Here is a 19,743-nt window from a genome sequence, read left to right as displayed (position 1 = left end):
ATGTATATATAAATATATATATAAGGCAACACTAGACTAGACAGACAGACATAGAGAGAGAGAGAGAGAGAGAGAGAGAGAGAGAGAGAGAGAGAAAGCAATAAAACTATCAGCTGTTAAATGCGTCTAATAGCTACTTGATGTCAGACCACACACATGAAGCACACGCACGCACGCACACACACACACACACACACACACACGTACACAATTCAAACAACCCCGTTGCTCAATACTCAGGTGACTTTTGGTTTGAGATGGGTCACATGTTGGTCTTGTTTCAGCCTGTGGAGGGCAGTGTAGTGTAAGATTTGCTCGATTTCCAAAAGCTAAAATTTTTATTTACTGTATATATGTAGTGGCACTACAAATTATAATATTACTAATAATAAACAGTTGTAGTAATGCATATGACATATACATTACTACTACTATCTATTGCATGGTTTAAATGTCAAAATTGTGACCCCTGCATGGAATATAAACCCTCCTTTGAAACTCTGATTCCTTTAAAACCCAAAGTCACACATTCTGACAGCTGAATTTTGAAACTCAATTATGTAAGAACTGTATAAAAAGTTGACCATGCTTGGAATCCAAACCCTCATTTGAAATCTTATGTTGAGACCCTGACACCTTTAAAACCCCAAGTCACATTCTGACAGCTGAATTTTTCAACTCAATTTTGTGAAAACTGTAAAAACAACAACCATAAATGAATGTGATTGGAAGCCAAACCCTTTTTTGAACTCTTGACAATTAAAACCCAAAGTCACACATTCTGACAGCTGAATTTTGAAACTCAATTATGTGACAACTGTTTAAAATGTTGACCATGCTTGGAATCCAAAGCCTCATTTGAAATCTTATTTTGAGACCCTGACACCTTTAAAACCCCAAGTCACATTCTGACAGCTGAATTTTTCAACTCAATTTTGTAAAAACTGTAAAAACAGCAACCACAAATGACTGTGATTGGAAGTCAAACCCTCCTTTGAAACCCTGACAATTAAAACCCAAAGTCACACATTCTGACAGCTGAATTTTGAAACCAAATTTTGTGACAACTGTATAGAATTTTGACCATGCTTGGAATCCAAACCCTCCTTTGAAATTCTGACATTCTGACAGCTGATTTTTTCAACTCAATTTTGTGACAGCTGTGAAATATTGTGACCGTCCATGAAATTTCACAATTACTCTTGGTTGTAACAATGGTGTGAGATTAATTTGAACCCAACGACGAGTAAGCAGCACTGTTAGTCCCATTCATATATATGTTTGTGCTCGTAAATTTGGTTATGCTGTGTTCCATGACTTCCTGTCCAGGAAAGTGGGAAGAAAATGTCCTCCCGAGTGCTTCATGGTTGGTGTGTATCGATGTCTCGTGTTTCTCACACACAACTCGCTTGTAGCAACTCAGGAAATCATTTCTCACTTTTCTTTTGTTTATCGGACTTCTTGAGTTGAGTTATAGCTTGTGCTTTCCTGTTTTTCCCGTTTGTATTCCCAGAAAGGGGCAAGAGGAGGATGAACTCCCACTTTCTCCCTGAACGCCTTGAAAACGTCCCAGCTGTGTGCATTTGGAAGTTAAAGCTCCGCCATGCTGTCCGGCAAGATGCTCGTGGCTGCGGGGATCTTTTTGGTGGGGCTCTTCTCGCTCGGTGAGTTAGCTAAAAAGGGTGCTTCTGTTAGTTTTTATTAGTTTTAGTTATGTACAGAATGTTTAGTTTGTTGCACTATTCGATTTTCGTTGTTGTTGTTTTTTTTTAATGTGTATTACTTGTGCACAGAGGTGGCAAATCCAGGTCCAGAAAGTAAAAACCCTGCCACAGTTTGGCTTTAGCCATTGATGCTAGCTAGCTAGCTAGCTTGCACCTGGGGTTAAAGCCAAACTGCTGCGTGACGTCACTTCTGTGCGACACTTTCAAACGTCCTTATTCTGGCTAAATATATATACTTAAAATCATCCCCATTAAATTAATTACCAAAGACTAAAATGAAGGACATTTTTGCCATAATTATCTTTAGTTTTAGTTAGCTTTGTAAACATAAAATGTAGTTTCATTTTTTTTTTTTTTTACAGTTATTGTTTTTTGAAGTTTAGTTTTTGTTTTTTTCCTTGGTTTTCGTTACTTAAAATAGCCTTGGTCACCAACTGTGTTCAGGGGAGGGCATCATCGGGGGCAGGGAGGCGGCGGCCCACTCTCGGCCCTACATGGCGTCCATCCAGGCGGCCGAGGGAGACGGGATGAAGCACGAGTGTGGAGGCTTCGCCGTCGCCGACCAGTGGGTGATGACGGCCGTGCACTGTCTGCCCACGGGGTGAGACAGTAACGCTGCATCTTCTCACAATATTGTCTGGGTCATTTTGCAGTAATATCGACGGTATCACGATACAGATGCTGAGAAGAAATGGGTATAATAGAAGACAATGTTTGCTTTGCAGCGATATATCAATTGTATTGTGAAAAAGCGATGGAGTGATCATAAAAACATTAGGAAATAAACACATGATCATTTTGTGATATTTTTTCCTTGGAATTGACGGTATCACAATTCCAATTTCTGTTCATAAAATATATGCAGGGTGCACACCCCTGACGTCATGAAAATATTGTATACGGTTTTCTTACAATATGACAATTATTACATAATGTATCGTGATACTAGTGATATTACTGGAAAAGTTATTGTTGAATTACTGCACAGTGACTGAAGTTACTTCCATTATGTCAATGTCATGCAATCACAGTATCGTTTGAAAAATATTGTGACAATACTGGGCATGCTTTTCTTCCAATATGACAATATCAAAGTATCGTGATACTAGCTATATAATAGGAAAAGGTATTGTTGAATCACTTTATCACAGGAAAAATATTCAGGAAATATCACACATTTGACTGAAAAAGTACTGTACTGCTATTTAAAATGTTTTGTTTTTGTTTTGTTTTTATAATCGTGCAAATCAACGTATCGTGATACTGTCGTTAGCACTGGACAAACATCCAGAAAATATCTCTGATTCTTGTGTTTATTTGGATTGCCAGGGCGAACGGCAGGAAGGTTGTCCTGGGCGTTCACTCGCTGAGTCAAGCCGAGGACACCAAGCAGACGTTTGATATCCTGGAGCTCCACAATCACCCTCAGTTCAATCCCGACAACTACGACAACGACATCGCTCTCGTTAAAGTAAGCTCGCCTTCTCCAAAGTCTCATTTCAGGACCAATCCGCCGACTTTTTTCCACCGTAGCTGGACCGCCCGTTCAACGTCTCCGAGGCGGTCAAGGCGGTGGCCTTCCTGCGAGCCGGCGGCGTCAACCCCGCCAAGGACGCGGAGGTGGAGACGGCCGGTTGGGGCTCCCTGGACAATTTGGGCTCCAGACCCGACACGCTGAATGAGGCGCTGATCCGAGTGGTGAGCTCCACCCGCTGCCGACGTAGCGACTACTTTGGCAGGAAGTTCACCGACAACATGATCTGCGCCCACAAGTTGTGCCCCGATCCTTGCGACCAGCCGCACAAGATGGAGGACACCTGCGATGTGAGTGCGCAAAGTGGATTGATGACATACACAAGTCATACGCTTCCTCTGTATCGTGATACTGTTGATATTGTTGGAAAAACACTTTGATATTAGGCAAGATATAGATTTGGTTTTCTGTTACACAATCACTGTATCATGATACTGGCTTTGGTGAGAATGTTATACGTCTACTCCATCACGTTGTTGACCACTGTACACTACCTGCATTCGTCTCCTTAACAAGCAAACATTCTGCTCTACGTCGCTGTTTGTTCGTCAAGGCGACGGCGTTTCCTCACAACAAGCGTCTGCTGTATTTTTAGGGCGACTCGGGTGGCCCTCTGCTCTACAACGGCGTGGTCGTGGGCATCACGTCCAACGGCGGCAAAAAGTGCGGCCAGGTGAAGAAACCGGGCATTTACACCATCGTCTCGCACTTCACCGAGTGGATCGACGGCGTCACGGGCCTTCAGCCCGACGCTTGAGGACACGAATGCCGCACGAAATGTTTAGCGCGACTTCGTGTTCTCGTGTTGTCACAAAGCACGGCAATTGAAACAAATGTTAACGACACGCAGATTGTAGTGAGTCACACAGTTTACTAACTCAAGGATGTAGAAAACGCGTATCCAAAGTCTTTCGTCTTCCTGCTTGGCTGCTGGCTAGCTGCTTTGTTGTGTTTGCCCGCAGGCAACACCGTCGGTGATATAAACAAAACAAATAAAAGACGACCTGCTTGTTTTAAAGACATGAAATCCATCTGTTTCGTGGCTTATTCTAAATATTCATTGTTTGTTCACAATTTTAAACAGTTCCCAGGTGTCTAAATGTCAAAATACTCTGGTCGATATTATCACCCGATTTTCGAAATAATCCGAATCAGCCAGACTTTTTCCGATGAAACGCTGATATATCCTTACTTTTCCGAGAAACAGTGATGTCCTGCGCCGTGTGTCCACTAGATGGCGCTCTGAGTCCATTCAATCCAATACGCATCTTTCCCGAGACGATTGCTTCTCGTGCGACTGCGGGTCACTAAGCACCAAGTTGGTTCCAGTAAATTGTCCAGTTGAAATTTGGTTAGAGAGTTTCAAGTGTCTCCGAGAGACCCCAACCAGGAGTCGCGCCGATCATTTTGTTGAAAGTCAAGGGGATCCGGGAGGTGTATGTCAAAGATGATACCTGAAAAACGGAACCACAATACAGAACCAGTACGGAAAAGTTGATACCCAAGCCTTTGTTGGACGACTGTGAAGTGTGAACAGAGCCAGACCATCTTGGTGCAAGGAGTGGAGATCTATCTGGAAGGTGGACTTCAGAGATGGTACCCAAGCTTTTTTGTGGGTGGCCAGAACAAATGGACCATGAGCCAGAAACTGTACGGAAAACTTGGTACCCAAGTTATTGTTGGACGACCAGAAACCCAAACAGACCATTTTGGTGCAAGGACTGGGGATGCAGAAGCTGTACAAAAACTCTGTGACCCAAGCTTTTGTTGGACGACCAGAATGAGAACCAGACCTTGCTGCAAGATTTTTGGGTGTGGAAGGAGTACTTGGACAATCTTGCTGCAGGAAGCATTGATGGTGTGAGTGGACCATCATTGTGTGAGGAATGTGTGTGCCAGATTTGAACTGATTCTTTGCCAAGATCAAGGTTTGGAAGGTGTTCCCAGGCTCTTGTCAGATCAAAGTTTTTACCGTGTCAGACAAGTCGTCTTTCTTGATGGTCACACCTGGTGCATAGTAAAAAAATAAATAAATGTGCCTAATTCTCTATGAGTACTCTACTTTTTTTGTCTTTTTTCTTTTCTTTTCACACTCTCGTCCACTCAAACGGGGTCTCCTGGGCGGGAAATGAACCCGCACTGCCTGCACCAAGGGCAAGCGACGCAATACCACCTCGTCAGTCGCCACCAGAGCCCCCCCCCCCACACACACACACAAGAATGTGTGCGAGTGTTCTTTCCAGTGTGTTACTTCAACAACAACTGTGTTACTTCTTGTGTGATTGCATTTCTTCAAGTATCTTATTGTGTTACTTCCTCTGTGACCAATGAATTACTTTCTGTGTTCCATCTGTTCTTCCTTCAAGTGAAGAGGAGGAACATTAGGCTAACATTCAGCTGTGTAAGTGCATTGCATATTTGACAACTGTTACACAATCGCGTTGGCACACTTTCAAGGAGTTTTCCCACTTGTTTTGTCTGCTTACACTTCTGCCGCATGCAGGGCGTTGTGCGCTTGACGTCTCCTCACTCTTGTTGGCCAAGTTATACTTGATAGATGCAATACACACGCGCACGCACGCACGCACACAAGTTAAAACAAGTTACATAGCTACTGTAATTAAGGTAATCAACAATAAGAAATTATGCTATGCTTGCGCCAGTTTCCTGCACGGTTTGAACTTTGAAAAAACAAACAAACAAAAAACAACAACAACAATGTACATATGGGCCAAAAGCTCTGATATTGCACATAGATTGCGCCATAGTCTCAAGTGATGCTGTCAAAACGGCCAAAAACAAGACACGACCACAGCGTTGAAGTACGGGGGGGACAACTATCTGCTAAAAATCAAATATACTCGTCTTTTTACGCACTTTTATAGCGTAAAATATTCAAAACATATTATATTATAAAAAAATATATAACAAAGGTGAACAGAAATATTGTAAATGTTACCCTAAATATACATGTCACCCCCGTCGGTGTCTAATGGTTTGCTCCGTTGCTATGCTAGTGTGGACGTTCTCTCGGGTGATGAAGAAAAATGCAGCTAGCTTAGCGGATTTAACGATATAAAACGTTTCATTGCGACTCCGCGACGATTACAAAACCATGGCCGGAATAAGACGAGCTACCGGCAAATATCCAGGAGTCAACCCGGCCGTCAGGTAGCGTCAAAGTCCAACGTAGATAAGCTCGAGCGGCGTTGCTAACAGCCTTGCTAACGGTCGCTAGCATGTCAAGTGTTAGATTTGTGACTCTAAAACTTAAAAATGGCTTGAGCGGAGTCAGTTACTCCTTGCTCAGGTATGACACGCACTCTGAATGGCGAGCAAACAATCAAATGTTCACAAAACTCATAATAGCGCTTATTTAATGGCAAAGGGTGCATTTGTGGATGTAGGAAAATATTCAATGCTATAATTGTTATGCACTATTTTACATCTAGTGCTTGAGTGGATTTATGTCTTCCAAATCAAAACACTATTTTTGCATTGAGTAGTGTAAAACAAATTGTGTAGGCACTTTACTATTCATTAGCATGAGCAAATGTCCCCAAACTTCTGCTTGCTGCCGTAAAAGATACAGAAAACCCTTGAAATGTTTGCATAATCCTTCCAAAAGATGACTATTCCTTTTCATGCAGTTGCTGCCGCCTGCGTCAGGTTCAGTCTCTGCTTGGCGTCGGTGATACTTTGAGCTCTGATGGAATCCTGTGCTCGCTAGGTATGAAAAAGCCCAATCATTATTCTTGATAGGATGTGAAAATCATCCCATATTTATGCTTTATGAATATTCGTCGTCAGGAATTGACAGCAGGTATAACGAAGGCTGCACGGAGCTGGCTAAATACCTCTTCTATGGACTCTTTGGAAGAAGTCCCATCAACGTGGAACATTCCCTGGTGGGATGTTCAGAGGAGATGCTGGATGGTGAGTTTGTCAGGTGATTCAACCTCAAGCTCATTTTCCAAACGCGTTGTTGTTGGGTTTTTTTCAGACGTGATCCTTCTAATCAAGGCCGAGTGCGTCCACCTCTACTGCAACCCTCTCAATTTGGGCTACCTGTTGCCCTATGTGTCCCACTGGAGGAACCTGCACCTCTACTGCATGACCGAGGCTGAGGTTTGACCACCGCCGCGTTTATAGAAGTTCCTGTGGTAGTGATATTAGGGTCCCTCTGCCATTTTGTGTCGATACGTCCACACAACAGCCACCATGAAGCAACTTTAGATTTTTATAAATACAGTGGAACCTCAAAATTCAAAGACCTGAAGGCTATATACTAAATTTATGAATAAGCTTTTCACGGTATTCTTCTGCTATTGATTGGGGATAGGAACTGATCTCTCAGGCAAATTGTGAATTTTTTTTTAATTGACAGCGGTTTAGCTTTTCCCCTCATTGTCTCGTTCACGCAGTATGAAGACGAAGAGGCGGCGGAGGAGTTCAAAATCTCTAGTTTTGTCACCATGGTGAAGGACTGTCAGCGTATCGGTGTGCCCCACAGCTCACTGGGTATATACATTTTTGTTAAATTTCACATCCACCAGCATGTCCAACGACAAATAAAGCTTAACATACCTGCTTTATTTTCAACTTTCAGGCCATGTGCAAAAGTTTGACATTTTCATGGTGGAGAAGTGGCCCCTCATTCAGGCTTTCGCCCTGGAAGGCATTGGCGGTGGAAGTTTTTTCACCATGAAATACAAGGTGAGTCGTGTTTTTAGAAGAAGGCATAATTGACTTGCTTTGCCGCGTGCCACTCTTTAAGAGTGATTTCCTGTTTCCTCAGTTGTCGGACATGAGTGAGCGACTGTGGCGGCTTTACAGCAGGCTGGACTCTGTGTCACTGGACCAGCTTTTGGCTGAGGTGGTGCTGAGTTTACTCCTACTGTTGTCTTGTATTACAAGCAAAATGCCGTCAGGGACACCATGGCAGCATTTTGTCTTTCTCCAACGAAGGCCACGGCTAATTATATTTCTTGTCGTTGGGTGTTGTCAAGCTGAACGTGTTCCACTATGTCGTAGTGAAATATCGATTGATGTGATAACTTTTTTAGACATACCAGAATAGGTTTTGTTAAACAGCACACAATCATGTTGTTGAGTCATGTTGCTAAGTGAAGGTCCACAAAGTGCTCATTAACTCATTCACTCCCAGCCATTTTCACTGAAGCAACCCCCTTCACTCCTAGCTGTTGTACTGGATTTTGACTGACTTTGCAAGACCCACAAAATATTCTGTTCTATTGCTATAATGGAACCTACCAAAAGAAAGATTAGAGTCTCTTCTTCCATCGGGAAAAAAATGTATCTGTTTCCGTTTTGAAGCAATTAGCATTAAAATACAGCCTAAGTTTCATCGTTATTCACAAACTTGTTGAAAACACTGGGAAAAAGAGCTTTTTGCAACATGGCCTTAGCTGATCTCTTATTCTCTTTTGCCACCTGCTGGCCGTTTCTTTTTGTAATAACTACTATTGCTTTAAGCAACTTATTCAGGTCAGAAGTTGCATCAAAGCCTTGTGTATGCTGTAGCATTAAAACACATTAAAAAACGTATAAATATAAATCTGTTTTTGGGAGTTCACATAGTGTAGGAGCTTGAGCAATATGCATTTCTAACAGCATAACATCATATTTTTTTCTCTTAAGAAAAAAAGAGAATAGAGCTCAATATCATTATATAACATTAATTCCTTGGATATGAAGATGAATGGCAAATCTGAATTTTGGGGGATGAAATTTGGAAGTCTCTCTGGCACTTTCTTGTGATCTTGACTCAACATTCTGTTCCCTCTTTCAGGATTTGAGAAGCTTTGAGAGGCAGTGGAGCGGCTTCTTCTCCCGCATGGAGCTGGAGAGCCACTTGTCCATCCTGGAGCTGTCCGAGGCTCAAGCTGGAGAGGTGCTCCCATTAAAAAAAAAAACACACAACAACAACAACAACAACAAACAACCACATCATTGAGTTCTTGCTTAATGTGACCCATTGTGTCCCTGCAGGCTTTCCGCACGTATTTCTCCCACGGGTTGATCTCGAGCAACATCCCAGACAAAAGGTAAGTCGTAAAATAATATTGTTGCGGTGTTTGGCGCTAAAAGAAAATGTTGTCGTGATTACAGTAAAGATGGGCAGCCCTTTGTGTTGTTTGGTGCACACACGTCCTCAGAGGACATGGACAGCTACTCCTTCAACTTTCCTTCTGAGAGTCACCAAGTTGGCAACACGGGACTTGGCGGCTCTCTGGCAACACACATGGTAGGAAGCAAAGCATGACATGGATGTTTTAAGCACAACGGTCCTACAGCACCACCCAGTGACATACTCAGGAACAGCAACCATCGTCCCATTACAAAAGTGTTTCATTATTTATTTTCCAGTTTTTTTTTTGGTTTTTAAGGACTTTTGTGACCTGCAGTGAGTTTTCATTATCATTTTCATGGTCAGATTTTGCAGTGCGTTGCTGCCCGGGGACACTTGGCCTGCTCTCGGACCTATTTCTTTGGAACCACGCACACACCCTTCCTCGGTGAGACATTTGTTGACAAACCGTGAATCCGGTGTTACGTTACCATGACGACCGGGGGCAGGAGTGGAGCCCAGAATGTGGGGAAAAAGAAGTGAGCGTTCATAAAGCATTTTCATTCATGGAGGCAGCACTTCATGTACTGCGATTTAGATACTTGTCAGGTAGTGTAGTCCGGAAATGGAGGATCTTCACCCGGCCTAGCTGCCAAGTCATTGGTGTAGGGGCAAGATTGTGATGATATAAATTAGCCGGAAACTATTCACAAAATTCTGGCTGGTTGGCTCGCAGCCACGTTTTGGGAAAGATGCCGCTCACAAAGTGTTATAAGTCGTTTAATTTCAGGTGGGCAGGCACTGCAGAGACCCAACATATTGCAAAAAAATTATCACCTGACACCCCTAGTTTGGGTGTCAGGTGATTATTTTTTTTAAAATCATAATTAATAGCATGACTTCAATAATTAACTCACGATTAATCACAATTGTTATATCTGTTGTGAATGTACAATAAAAAGTACAATTTAAAAAAAAAAAGCATACTCTTGTTAACATAAAAGTGAAAAAAAGTTAAAAACGAATAGAATTTCATTGATACAGTAATTTCATCATAATTCATAACATTTAGTTAAAATTAAACGGATGTACTGTAAAAAACAATTGTGATATTGATTTGTGTTGAGGTGATTTTTCTGCCACTAAAAGGCACAATTGTTTTTGTAAGGCGTTGGTGACAAGTGTATTTTTTCTTTTCATGTAATCTTAAACATGAAGTAACTTGTGAAACTCTGCATATTTTTAAAATTGTAAAATACAACTTGACCCCAGTCTCCACAAATATATGTATTATTATTACATTTATTACTGCTCAGTTTTGATGTGGACGTGTTTGCTGTATTGAGACTGAAATCCCCCCCCTCAGTACAGGCTTTCCAAGTAGGGGGTGGTCATTAATTGCACGTTAAAAAAATTAGAGCCGTTAAATTAACTCAAAATTAACGCACTAATTTTGACAGCCCTAATACAAACAAACAAAAAGTCATTTTGACATTACTGTACTGTATTGTTGTGTATTAAAATCCAGTCATTTCATCCACAGGGAGTCAACATGCAATGACACAAAAAAGAGAAGTTTTGTAAGTGTTGTCATACACGTTTGTTTGTTTTTGAGCAAAATGAAGACTCATTTTACCGTCACTTTCCAGTTTGTTGTCTTGCGTATACTCGGCGGCGGTTCAAGCTGTTCTTGGGGGAATCAAATGCTTCTCCAGCACATCCAGTGCCACCAAGGTAGGAGAGGACGTCTAGGCCATGTTTCACTTTGCCACGTTTCACATGTTTTGTTTCCAGGCTAAAGACGTGGCAGAGCACACCTTCCACGCAGCGTTGGACTCGGTGGATTTGAGCGCATACCGCAGTCTTCTCAGGTCGTTTGGTACTCAAAAGAGCTTTCAAAGACGGAACTTCTCGTGTTTACTTGCGTTTGTGTGCTCACTCAGGTCGCGGTGTGGATTCAGCATTCAGGCAGCCGATAAGCAGGGAAGGTGAGTGCCCAGCAGACGATCAGCTTACAGATATTTTACATGCAAGCTCAACTTGTTTTGTTTTTTTGTTCTTTCGAGGCTCCTTCCGCTAACTGACGCCGCGAGCCGCTTTGTCGTCAAAACAGTAAGTATTTTGTCTGTGTTCGTTATCTGTAGTTATTCCTTTCCTCTTCTTTCCCCTCTTTGTTAGGCCTCCATGACGGTCCGTGATGTGCCAGACCTGCAGGGCCACGGGGGCAATCTGGGCTCTGTGGTCTTCTCTGAAACGTTCCTTGACTCCAGTATTAGCATTCAGCACAAAGGTATATTTATTGTTAAAAATGTTCGTTTGCAATATATTTGCAATATATTAGATGATAATGAACCTTCCCAAATCAATGCACATCATTTACATATTGACCTCCTTCCGCATTTCTCAACTGATTCAAACTATTCCCGAATATTTTATACTTTTATACACATTCTATATTTCAACTCAAGCATTTACACGCAATTGCTACAGAAATGCAATTCTGTGGTTTTAATAGCGTTTGTGTTTTGTGTCTGGTGGAGATGGCACCATGACAGCAGACAGCTGCTACACCGTCCTGACCGCCACCGTGCCTCGCTACGCCTGCTGGATGGTACGTTTCCTATTTTAATCACCTTCTTGTATTTTATTTGAACCAGTATTAGCGCTGACATGTTTTGTTGTGGTTTTTGACGTAGATGGAATCTGACGTCAAGCAGTCAGAGCTGGCCCAGCAACTCACAAAGGTGATGTCACTACAGTAAATACCGCAATGACAATCCAATTAGAATCCTGCAATAAGAAGTTAGTTACACTCCACAGCATGAGATTTAGTAGGCAATGTGTGTCATGAATTGAACCTCAAAAATAGTCTCAAGACTTAATACCCAAAAAGACACCAAAATGTTGCTGTTTTGGTTAAAAGCAGCCATTTTAGGGTTATTTGGGACAATTGTACATGTCTTCGTCCACCCAACAGATAAAATTAGGGGTGTCAGGCAATTCAATTTTTTTTGTAATTAATCGCATGACTTCAATACTTAACTCATGATTAATTTATATTTAATCTGTTCTAAATGCATAATAATATGTACAATAAAATATATTTTCAATAAGTTTTTATACTCTTGTTAATGTAAAAGTGGGGAAAATGTTAAACTAATAGAAATATGTCTGCATCTTTTAGTCATTGATACAGTCATTTCATAATAATTTCAATTAAAAAGATGTACTGTAAAAAACAAGTGTGACATTGATTTATGTTGTGGTCATTTTTCTGCCACTTGATGGCATAATTGCATTTGTAAGATGGTGACAGCTCAGTGCATTTTCTTTTCATATTGACAAGCTATCTAATCTTTAACATGAAGTAACTTGCAAATTTCTGCACATTTTAAAAATGGTAAAATACAACTTGACCCCAGTCTCCACAAATAATTGCATTATTATTACATTTATTCATACTAAATTTTGTCGTGGACGTGTTTGCTGCATTGTTGCGACTAATTCCCCAAGTACAGGCTTTCCAAGTAAGGAGCGGTCATTACTCGTGCGTTTAAATAACTTGTGGCTTTAAATGAACTCAAAATGAACACACTCATTTTGACCCCCTAGATATAACGTGCGATTAATTTGCAATTAATCATGAGTTAACTGTGAAAGTCATGTGATTTAATTACGATTAGTATGTATGTATATGCGTATGTGTCATCAAATTTAAAAAAGCATTAAAATACTTGCTGATACCTGCAGAAAGCTTGTTACAGTTTTACTTCACTACAATGACAACAAATAACATCATTCATTCATGTCATTCAAAACTGAGCGTTAATTATGTGTCACTAATGAAGTGTCCACTTTCTAAATCTGTCTGTATTTACTCGATGAACAGAATGAGGAAGATTCATGTCTGGGGAACGCTCTGACCTACGCAGATGGCGCGTACGTGTTGTCCAGCAATCACCTCTCGGCGCCCGAAGATGGTAAATGAGGCAAATGGCGGACATTTTCTAATCCCAGCCTGTTTAATGTGAAGTTCTCGTCCAAATGTTGATTTTAGGGAAAATTGCCTTCTTCTCCGGCGGGCTTCTGTTTGTTCACTCTCAATACGGAAGCATCACTCTCTCGCGGGAGCACATTAGCGCCATCAGGTTCTACGATCCGGTATGCTGCTTCACAATTTGGCTTTTTCGTACTTCAAGAGCATCTTAAAATGTTTTATGTTCTAACAGGACCCCGATGGTGTAGCGTCGCTCTTTGTGGACTACAAAAGCGCGCTGCTTCCTCACCTGCCCTTCCCGCTCCACAGCACAGACCACTGCCTGGTCTTCGCCCTGCAACCCAGGTCCAAAAGCTACAGGGGCTTCTATTCCAAGGTGAGACCCTCAGCAGGGATCCTTTAACTCATTCAAACCCAAAAACATATAAATATGTTTTTTAATACTTTGTCCTTCACTCCTAGAAACATAGGTATATGTTTTTTATGTTTGTTTTATAGTATAAGAGATCAACCAGGGCCATGTTGCAACAAGCTCTTTTTGACTGTGTTTTCAACAGGAATGTGAATATTGATGAAACGTAGCTATATTCTAATGCTAATTGCTGCAAAACGGAAACAGATACACATATACTCTTTTCCTGATGAAAGAAGAGACTCTAATCTTTATTTTGCTACGTTCCATTTTTATAGCAATTGAACAGAATCTTCTGTGGGCCTTTCAAAAGCAGTCAAAATCCAATAAAACAGCCGGGAGGAAAGGGGATGTTTCAGTGAAAATGGCTGAAATGATGAAAATCAAAATTTGACCCCTCTGTAGGTTTTGCCGGTGTGGAAAAGTGCTGAATGTGGGCTCACTCTGCACTTAGTGGACCAGGATCAGCTGACGTGGAGTCACAAAAACATGTACGATTTTCAAATATTATTTTTGTAAGCATAGTCACCGTTTGCTTGTAAAATCTATCCTCAGAGGAATTTTCTTAGGTGGGATGCCACCGTTAACGCATTCCACAATGCTTGGACAGGATGTTAAGTTTGAACACTTATCCTACTTTATTGCTTTGATAGAAACTGAACCAATGAGAACTGGAGTGACCTAACTCTATTTTTGTCATTTTGCAGGAGAGTGAGTCAAAGTGTCATGACTAAAATAACATGAAATAACTTGTAAGTAAGGGGCGGTCATTAATTGCGCGTTAAAAAAACGAGTGGCATTAAAGGAACTTTAAATTAACTATTTTCAACACCGTCTTTGGTGTTAACCGTCACACACTTCCCGCTATGGTCACAGAACAGCGGGTCAGGAAAACGGCAGTTCTAATGGGCCGTGTGAAAGGGGCTCAAGGGAATTTTCTCAACACGGTGAGAGGTTTTGAATGTGTTCTCCGTGCTCAGGCACAGCAGGCTGCAGCAGCTGCACGACGGCCACGAGCCTCCGGTGGCCAAACGCAGAGGCACCTTGACCACGTTACACTCGCACCTCCCCGACCAAGACATGTTAGTACTCACACAGTAGTCATTAAAATCATCGACCGTGTCATTTATTCATTTAATATCCCATATCTGATGGTCTTACCGCGCCTTGGCAGGTTTCTGCAGCATTTTTCCCTGAGTAGCATCGGCGAGGAGCCTATACTGTCCGACCACTTGGGGGAGCTCTTTCCCTCCGCAGAACTGAGTGTGGGGTCTTGCAACCAGGGAGACAAGGTGGGCTTGAACTGGCCAACATTCCGCAGTTTGACGCTGACATTATCGTTTTATTTGTGTGTGTGTGAAAGGTTGTCATCACCGTCATTAGCGGGCTGCCAGGAAGCCACAAGGAGACGCTCTGCCACTTCCTGGTGCGGCTGAACAAAGAGTATGGAAGGTGGGAAAACACATTGGGCTTGTTCTGTTTTACTGTCAAAAGGTCAGCGTTGGGCCAACAGACTGCATTCTTTTATATTCGTTCGATATCAAGCGTTAGCGCGAGCCGTAATATTTGTTATATTTATTAAGCAACATTAATTAAAGTGTTTATTTTTTATTTCATTGATGTAATTAATTAATTGATTTATTGTGGATAATGAAACACAAACGTGTTAATAAAAGTTTTAAAATCCTTTATATTGGTTAGTTATATTTAAATGAAATATAATTATTAAAAAGTAAACATGGACTATTTTAATAATATTAAGTATGTAATGTAAAGTAAAATTAGAAACATGTACCTTTGTTTTTTTTGAACATTTGGTTAATTATTCCTTTTAAATAATTATTTAAATGATGTATTTTTCATAAAATACAAAAAATATGAGTACATTTGATTAAACAGATAATAATTTTAAATTCTAAAATAAAAAATGAGTGTAAATTATTATTCTGTTATTAAAATAGACTACTCAACATCAAACACAAAAATACTTTGTTCATTAAATAATATTTATAATTAAATTATAAGGAATAAAAACATAAATTATTTGACTGTTACAATAAACTATTTTATAGTTCTATAAATATAATCCTTTTTTTAATTTAAAATTTTCTATTTTATTCTATGATTGGTCAATAAAAATTTATTCTTAAAAATACAGCTACAAAATCAGCGTAATAAATCAATGATTAATATATTGTACATACACATTGGAAGATACTTTTAGTTGTATGTGAGATGAGAGTGGGGACTGGTAGTTTTTGTCCATGTGCACTGCAATTGACTGTCGACCAGTCAAGGGAGCCCAAGAAAAACAAATCTTTGCCGGTGCTTGCAGGTGGTTGGTGTATCCTCCCACTGCGGACACTTGCGATGGCGCCTTCTCAGGCTCCGGCCTGCAAAATTTCCTGTCCGACGTCTCGAGGAGGACGGCGGGGAAGGTGCGCCTGCTGGTGCTCTCACCCGGGTAAGAAAACGACTTATTGCTGGGCTCATCATTGCAAAATGGATCATCTTCACCGAGGAATTCAAACACATGAAGATGCTGACTTGAGTTTTGTAACTCACAGGTACACGGATGTCCTGGACCTCGTTCAGACCGTGCTTCAACACCCGGACCCCGTTGTCCGGGCCCGATTCACCATCGGCGCCGTCACCGCTTGCGTGGATCCACTCGCCTCCTGCATGGAGCACAGGTGACACTTGTTCCCTCGTACGAGTAGACGTGGTCCGATATTAGATTGTGACGGTATGATAACCGTCAGAAAAACTTTCACAAGTCAGGTTTCCATCCAATTTTTTCAAAATTTTTAAGTGAATTTACTGAAAATGCGCAAAACGGACATGCGACTTATGCCCGTTTCCATCTGTTCTTCTTTTGCGAATATTGAGAGGGTACTCCGCCACTGTAGGTGGCGCTATACACAATAGAGATTTGATCCACCAGTAATTCAAAAGAAGAAGAAGACCAGGAAGCGACTGCGCCGTGCAATGACGTTGTATGAGTTTGCTTTTGTAATTCTTGATAAACCGTAGTATGTCCTTGCTGTATTCCATCTAAAATTGCATTATTATTCGCTTCTTTAATTCATTCCAAAAATATTTCTGTTTCGTCGTCCCCCCAAACATACCTTACTTTATCGTCCGACATTGCCTTAGGACTACAAACGTACGTGTGACATAATATCCGGTCAAAACGTGCAACGTGTATCCGGTCTTGTCAGCGTTTATTTGCAAAACCTGTTTCCATAGCCCAAATTCGCCATTGAATTTCTTATTTTTGCATTTCTTGAAAATGCGAATAAAAATGGGTGGATGGAAAGTGGAAACCCTACTACAGTATTAGAATTACAACTCTAAAATGTTGCATTATTTGAGTAAATGAAAACAGCATGTTTTCTCATTGAACACAATCTGTTTTATTTTTAAACCAAATATTGAATATTCGGTACAATAAGAAACGTGTACTATGTTAAGTTTAAATGAATAATTAAATATATACTAAATGTTGTGATTCGACAAGTCTGCCATTTTGGTTTCAAGGGGCCAGAAGAGAGGCAGTGGACAATTTTGTCAAATGTTCTGCAAACGACATTTTGGAAAGGGATCATCTGGGGCTTCTAACATGCCTAAATTACCACCAAGATATATGTGCTTACCTAATCTGATGAATATTGTCACATTTTAGAGCCCCCTAAAAGGCTATTTCAGGCGGTAATAAAAAAAATAGGCCATTCTTGCCATAAAAAAAAAAAAAGCCAATTACATTTTTTATATCCTATAGCAACTACAGGGAAATGCAGTGAATGGGATTCAATAAAGCAAAACGAGGTAAAAACAAGGATTCCCTGCGTCTTTCTGTCTGTCTGACTGACTGATGGGGCCAAACGTTGGTCGTGACTTGTCGCAGGTTTCCAGGAGGAGGTCACGTGACGCTTTTACAGCTATTGAAAGTCAAGGCGGATCAGCCTTACATTTAATCTGCCGTTCTTTCCCGTGTATGCAGGCTTTACTGAGCCGCTCCACACATGGCGTGCCACTCCGGTTAATAGACTCTTTTGATGGCGCAGATCCAGCGCTACATCATGGATATTAGCACATGATTTTTTTTTTTTTTAGGGGCTCGTGGAACACTATTTGAGGCGTCTTCCAACCTTGTGACTACCTAATCATTGTACTATGGTCATTGGACCGCCAGCCTCATTGTTAATTGGGCGCGGTTAGCCCATCTTTGGCCTGACCCGCCTGTCACCTCCCTCAACATAGACTCCTAATCCACATACCCCCCCCCCCCCACCCCCACACACACACACACACACACCGCCATCCTCGGCCAAGCTTATCAGTCAGTCATGATCCATTTTTTGTGATGGATGCAGACAGTTCATTACATCAGGACAGGGAAGATAAATGCCTTTCAAATGACTGATCGGTAGAAGGCGGGCGGGTAATGGATGCGGGGGGGCTGCTAATGACTCGGTTACCATGAAGACTTGCTCGGACCCAACCTGCCCTCCGCAACCGGCATTCCAGTTCCATTCAGTTTGGATGCTAAATTCAGAGACGGTGACATCATTCAATGGCATCGCAGGAAAAAATGTCTGTTTGCAACGAGCGAGCGCCACATGCGCACGTCTTCTTATTAATGTCTTAGTCATGATGGGAGCTTGTCTGTGAGCCGGAGTTGTGTTTGGAAAATTCAGATCCTGAAGACCGTTTCATTTAAGGAACATGAAATATGCTCGGTATATCTCTCAGGAGTAGACCCACAAAAAAAGTTTCAAGGAGCCATGCCCGAAAGAACGCAAAATAAAATACAGCCGAGTAGCCAGTTTTGACTTAACAAAATGAAATTTGGTTGGCATCTCTCTCTAGCCAGCGAGCACCACAAGTGTACCACGTCTTATTAACGTCTTATTCATGATGGAAGCTAGTCTGCTTTAATGAGCACCTCGGTTGTGTTTGGAAAATTCCGCCCCTGAAAACTGTCATTTAGGAACATGCTTGGTATGTGGATCATAAGTAGACCCACAAAAAGTCTCATGAAGCCATGCTTGGAAAGACACAGGAAGCCAACCATTTTGTTTCTAATCAGCCTTTTGAGGGTCAATTTGGCCATTTCCGGCGTGTCCTTGTCCAATCTGTTTGGTTATGCCTCCCTGACATTGTTTAAAAAAATATATTTTTTGCCCCTACTTAGCAAATAGCAACTTCATCTTTCGATATGTTCATAATGAATAGATCCACACAAACGTCTCAAGAAGTCACAATTGAAAAGACTCACAATGTCCGCCATAAAGGTGTAAAACCTTGTCCAAATTGGCTTTCTGGCACCTCCATGACATTTTAAAAAATAATAATTGTTACCAGGCTTGAATTTGAATGCACACTAGACAGATTAGTGACCGTGAATTGAGAAGAATTTGCCTTTTTGTTATTGCACGTGGGCTGTATGGCTACACAGTTTGATGACGCATCATAAAACACCAAACTGTGAATAACGCATCTCCTCAAGGTCAGAGTGGGCCCAATTTAATTAACATTCTTCATTACTTGCAGGCAAGCCTGAAAACTGTCCTCAGTGCTTCTTTGTCTCCTCCTTCAGGTTTGCTTTTCCCAAGCTGCTGGAGCAGTGCAGCCAAGGTAAGTCCTCGCCTGCTTCACGTCCCTCAGGTCTCCCGACAACGATGATATGTTCCAACGCTTGCTGCATATTCATAAAGACTTCCGCAAGGGGCACAAAGGGCTCCGGCGTGTGTCTTTCAAACCGAGGCAGGCAGGAGACAATTGATATGCAAATTCTATGCAATTTGCAATTTTTCATGTCGATGAACGTTTTGAAGTTTGTCACAATGAAGCCTGCCTGGGAAACCGATCCAAGGAGCCTGCAGTAATTAGGCTCCTTTATAGTCATCAGTGGATCTGGAGTTAAGCAAGAAATGGAAAAATACTGTAACGACATGGTGCTTATGAAAAAAAATGCAAATC

General features: G+C 41.4%; 2 protein-coding genes across 6 annotated transcripts in view; both read left to right on the top strand.

Moving 5' to 3' along the window:
- The first annotated feature begins 1,320 nt into the window (after nucleotides 1-1,320).
- Nucleotides 1,321-4,285, top strand: cfd (complement factor D (adipsin)). Its single transcript, XM_086094875.1, has 6 exons — nucleotides 1,321-1,370; nucleotides 1,514-1,664; nucleotides 2,169-2,325; nucleotides 3,054-3,195; nucleotides 3,258-3,548; nucleotides 3,854-4,285. Exons 2-6 carry the CDS (start codon nucleotides 1,604-1,606, stop codon nucleotides 4,013-4,015), a joined length of 813 nt encoding a protein of 270 aa, XP_085951001.1. The 5' UTR covers nucleotides 1,321-1,370; nucleotides 1,514-1,603; the 3' UTR covers nucleotides 4,016-4,285.
- A 1,991-nt stretch (nucleotides 4,286-6,276) lies between these two features.
- Nucleotides 6,277-19,743, top strand: part of dnaaf9 (dynein axonemal assembly factor 9) — a 36,189-nt gene continuing 22,722 nt past the window's right edge. For all 5 annotated transcript variants that reach the window (XM_086094375.1, XM_086094373.1, XM_086094376.1 and 2 more), the window contains exons 1-29: nucleotides 6,277-6,429; nucleotides 6,909-6,988; nucleotides 7,069-7,194; nucleotides 7,262-7,386; nucleotides 7,683-7,779; nucleotides 7,868-7,974; nucleotides 8,057-8,134; nucleotides 9,071-9,172; nucleotides 9,271-9,326; nucleotides 9,391-9,526; nucleotides 9,716-9,797; nucleotides 10,893-10,929; nucleotides 10,999-11,083; nucleotides 11,144-11,220; nucleotides 11,293-11,337; nucleotides 11,416-11,461; nucleotides 11,528-11,639; nucleotides 11,890-11,960; nucleotides 12,046-12,093; nucleotides 13,239-13,329; nucleotides 13,407-13,510; nucleotides 13,579-13,722; nucleotides 14,164-14,249; nucleotides 14,739-14,840; nucleotides 14,933-15,050; nucleotides 15,122-15,210; nucleotides 16,094-16,222; nucleotides 16,326-16,451; nucleotides 19,361-19,398. In XM_086094375.1, coding sequence (XP_085950501.1) covers nucleotides 6,374-6,429; nucleotides 6,909-6,988; nucleotides 7,069-7,194; nucleotides 7,262-7,386; nucleotides 7,683-7,779; nucleotides 7,868-7,974; nucleotides 8,057-8,134; nucleotides 9,071-9,172; nucleotides 9,271-9,326; nucleotides 9,391-9,526; nucleotides 9,716-9,797; nucleotides 10,893-10,929; nucleotides 10,999-11,083; nucleotides 11,144-11,220; nucleotides 11,293-11,337; nucleotides 11,416-11,461; nucleotides 11,528-11,639; nucleotides 11,890-11,960; nucleotides 12,046-12,093; nucleotides 13,239-13,329; nucleotides 13,407-13,510; nucleotides 13,579-13,722; nucleotides 14,164-14,249; nucleotides 14,739-14,840; nucleotides 14,933-15,050; nucleotides 15,122-15,210; nucleotides 16,094-16,222; nucleotides 16,326-16,451; nucleotides 19,361-19,398 — 2,593 coding nt within the window. In that variant the 5' untranslated portion in view covers nucleotides 6,277-6,373. The remainder of the gene's footprint in view (nucleotides 6,430-6,908; nucleotides 6,989-7,068; nucleotides 7,195-7,261; nucleotides 7,387-7,682; nucleotides 7,780-7,867; nucleotides 7,975-8,056; nucleotides 8,135-9,070; nucleotides 9,173-9,270; nucleotides 9,327-9,390; nucleotides 9,527-9,715; nucleotides 9,798-10,892; nucleotides 10,930-10,998; nucleotides 11,084-11,143; nucleotides 11,221-11,292; nucleotides 11,338-11,415; nucleotides 11,462-11,527; nucleotides 11,640-11,889; nucleotides 11,961-12,045; nucleotides 12,094-13,238; nucleotides 13,330-13,406; nucleotides 13,511-13,578; nucleotides 13,723-14,163; nucleotides 14,250-14,738; nucleotides 14,841-14,932; nucleotides 15,051-15,121; nucleotides 15,211-16,093; nucleotides 16,223-16,325; nucleotides 16,452-19,360; nucleotides 19,399-19,743) is intronic.

Source organism: Leptonotus elevatus, chromosome 14 (genome assembly GCF_054856555.1).
Source record: "Leptonotus elevatus isolate MCC_2025b chromosome 14, RoL_Lele_1.0, whole genome shotgun sequence".
NCBI lineage: Eukaryota > Metazoa > Chordata > Actinopteri > Syngnathiformes > Syngnathidae > Leptonotus > Leptonotus elevatus.
Note: the sequence above shows the minus strand (reverse complement) of the source record. Positions and strands in the feature narration are given on the sequence as shown.

Excerpts from the sequence above, each read along its gene's own strand:
- cfd (XM_086094875.1), top strand. The coding sequence starts at position 1,604 with ATGCTGTCCGGCAAGATGCTCGTGGCTGCGGGGATCTTTTTGGTGGGG. Across the intron at positions 2,326-3,053 it reads GTGCACTGTCTGCCCACGGG|GGCGAACGGCAGGAAGGTTG; the intron begins GTGAGACAGTAA and ends TTGGATTGCCAG. Across the intron at positions 3,549-3,853 it reads AGATGGAGGACACCTGCGAT|GGCGACTCGGGTGGCCCTCT; the intron begins GTGAGTGCGCAA and ends CTGTATTTTTAG.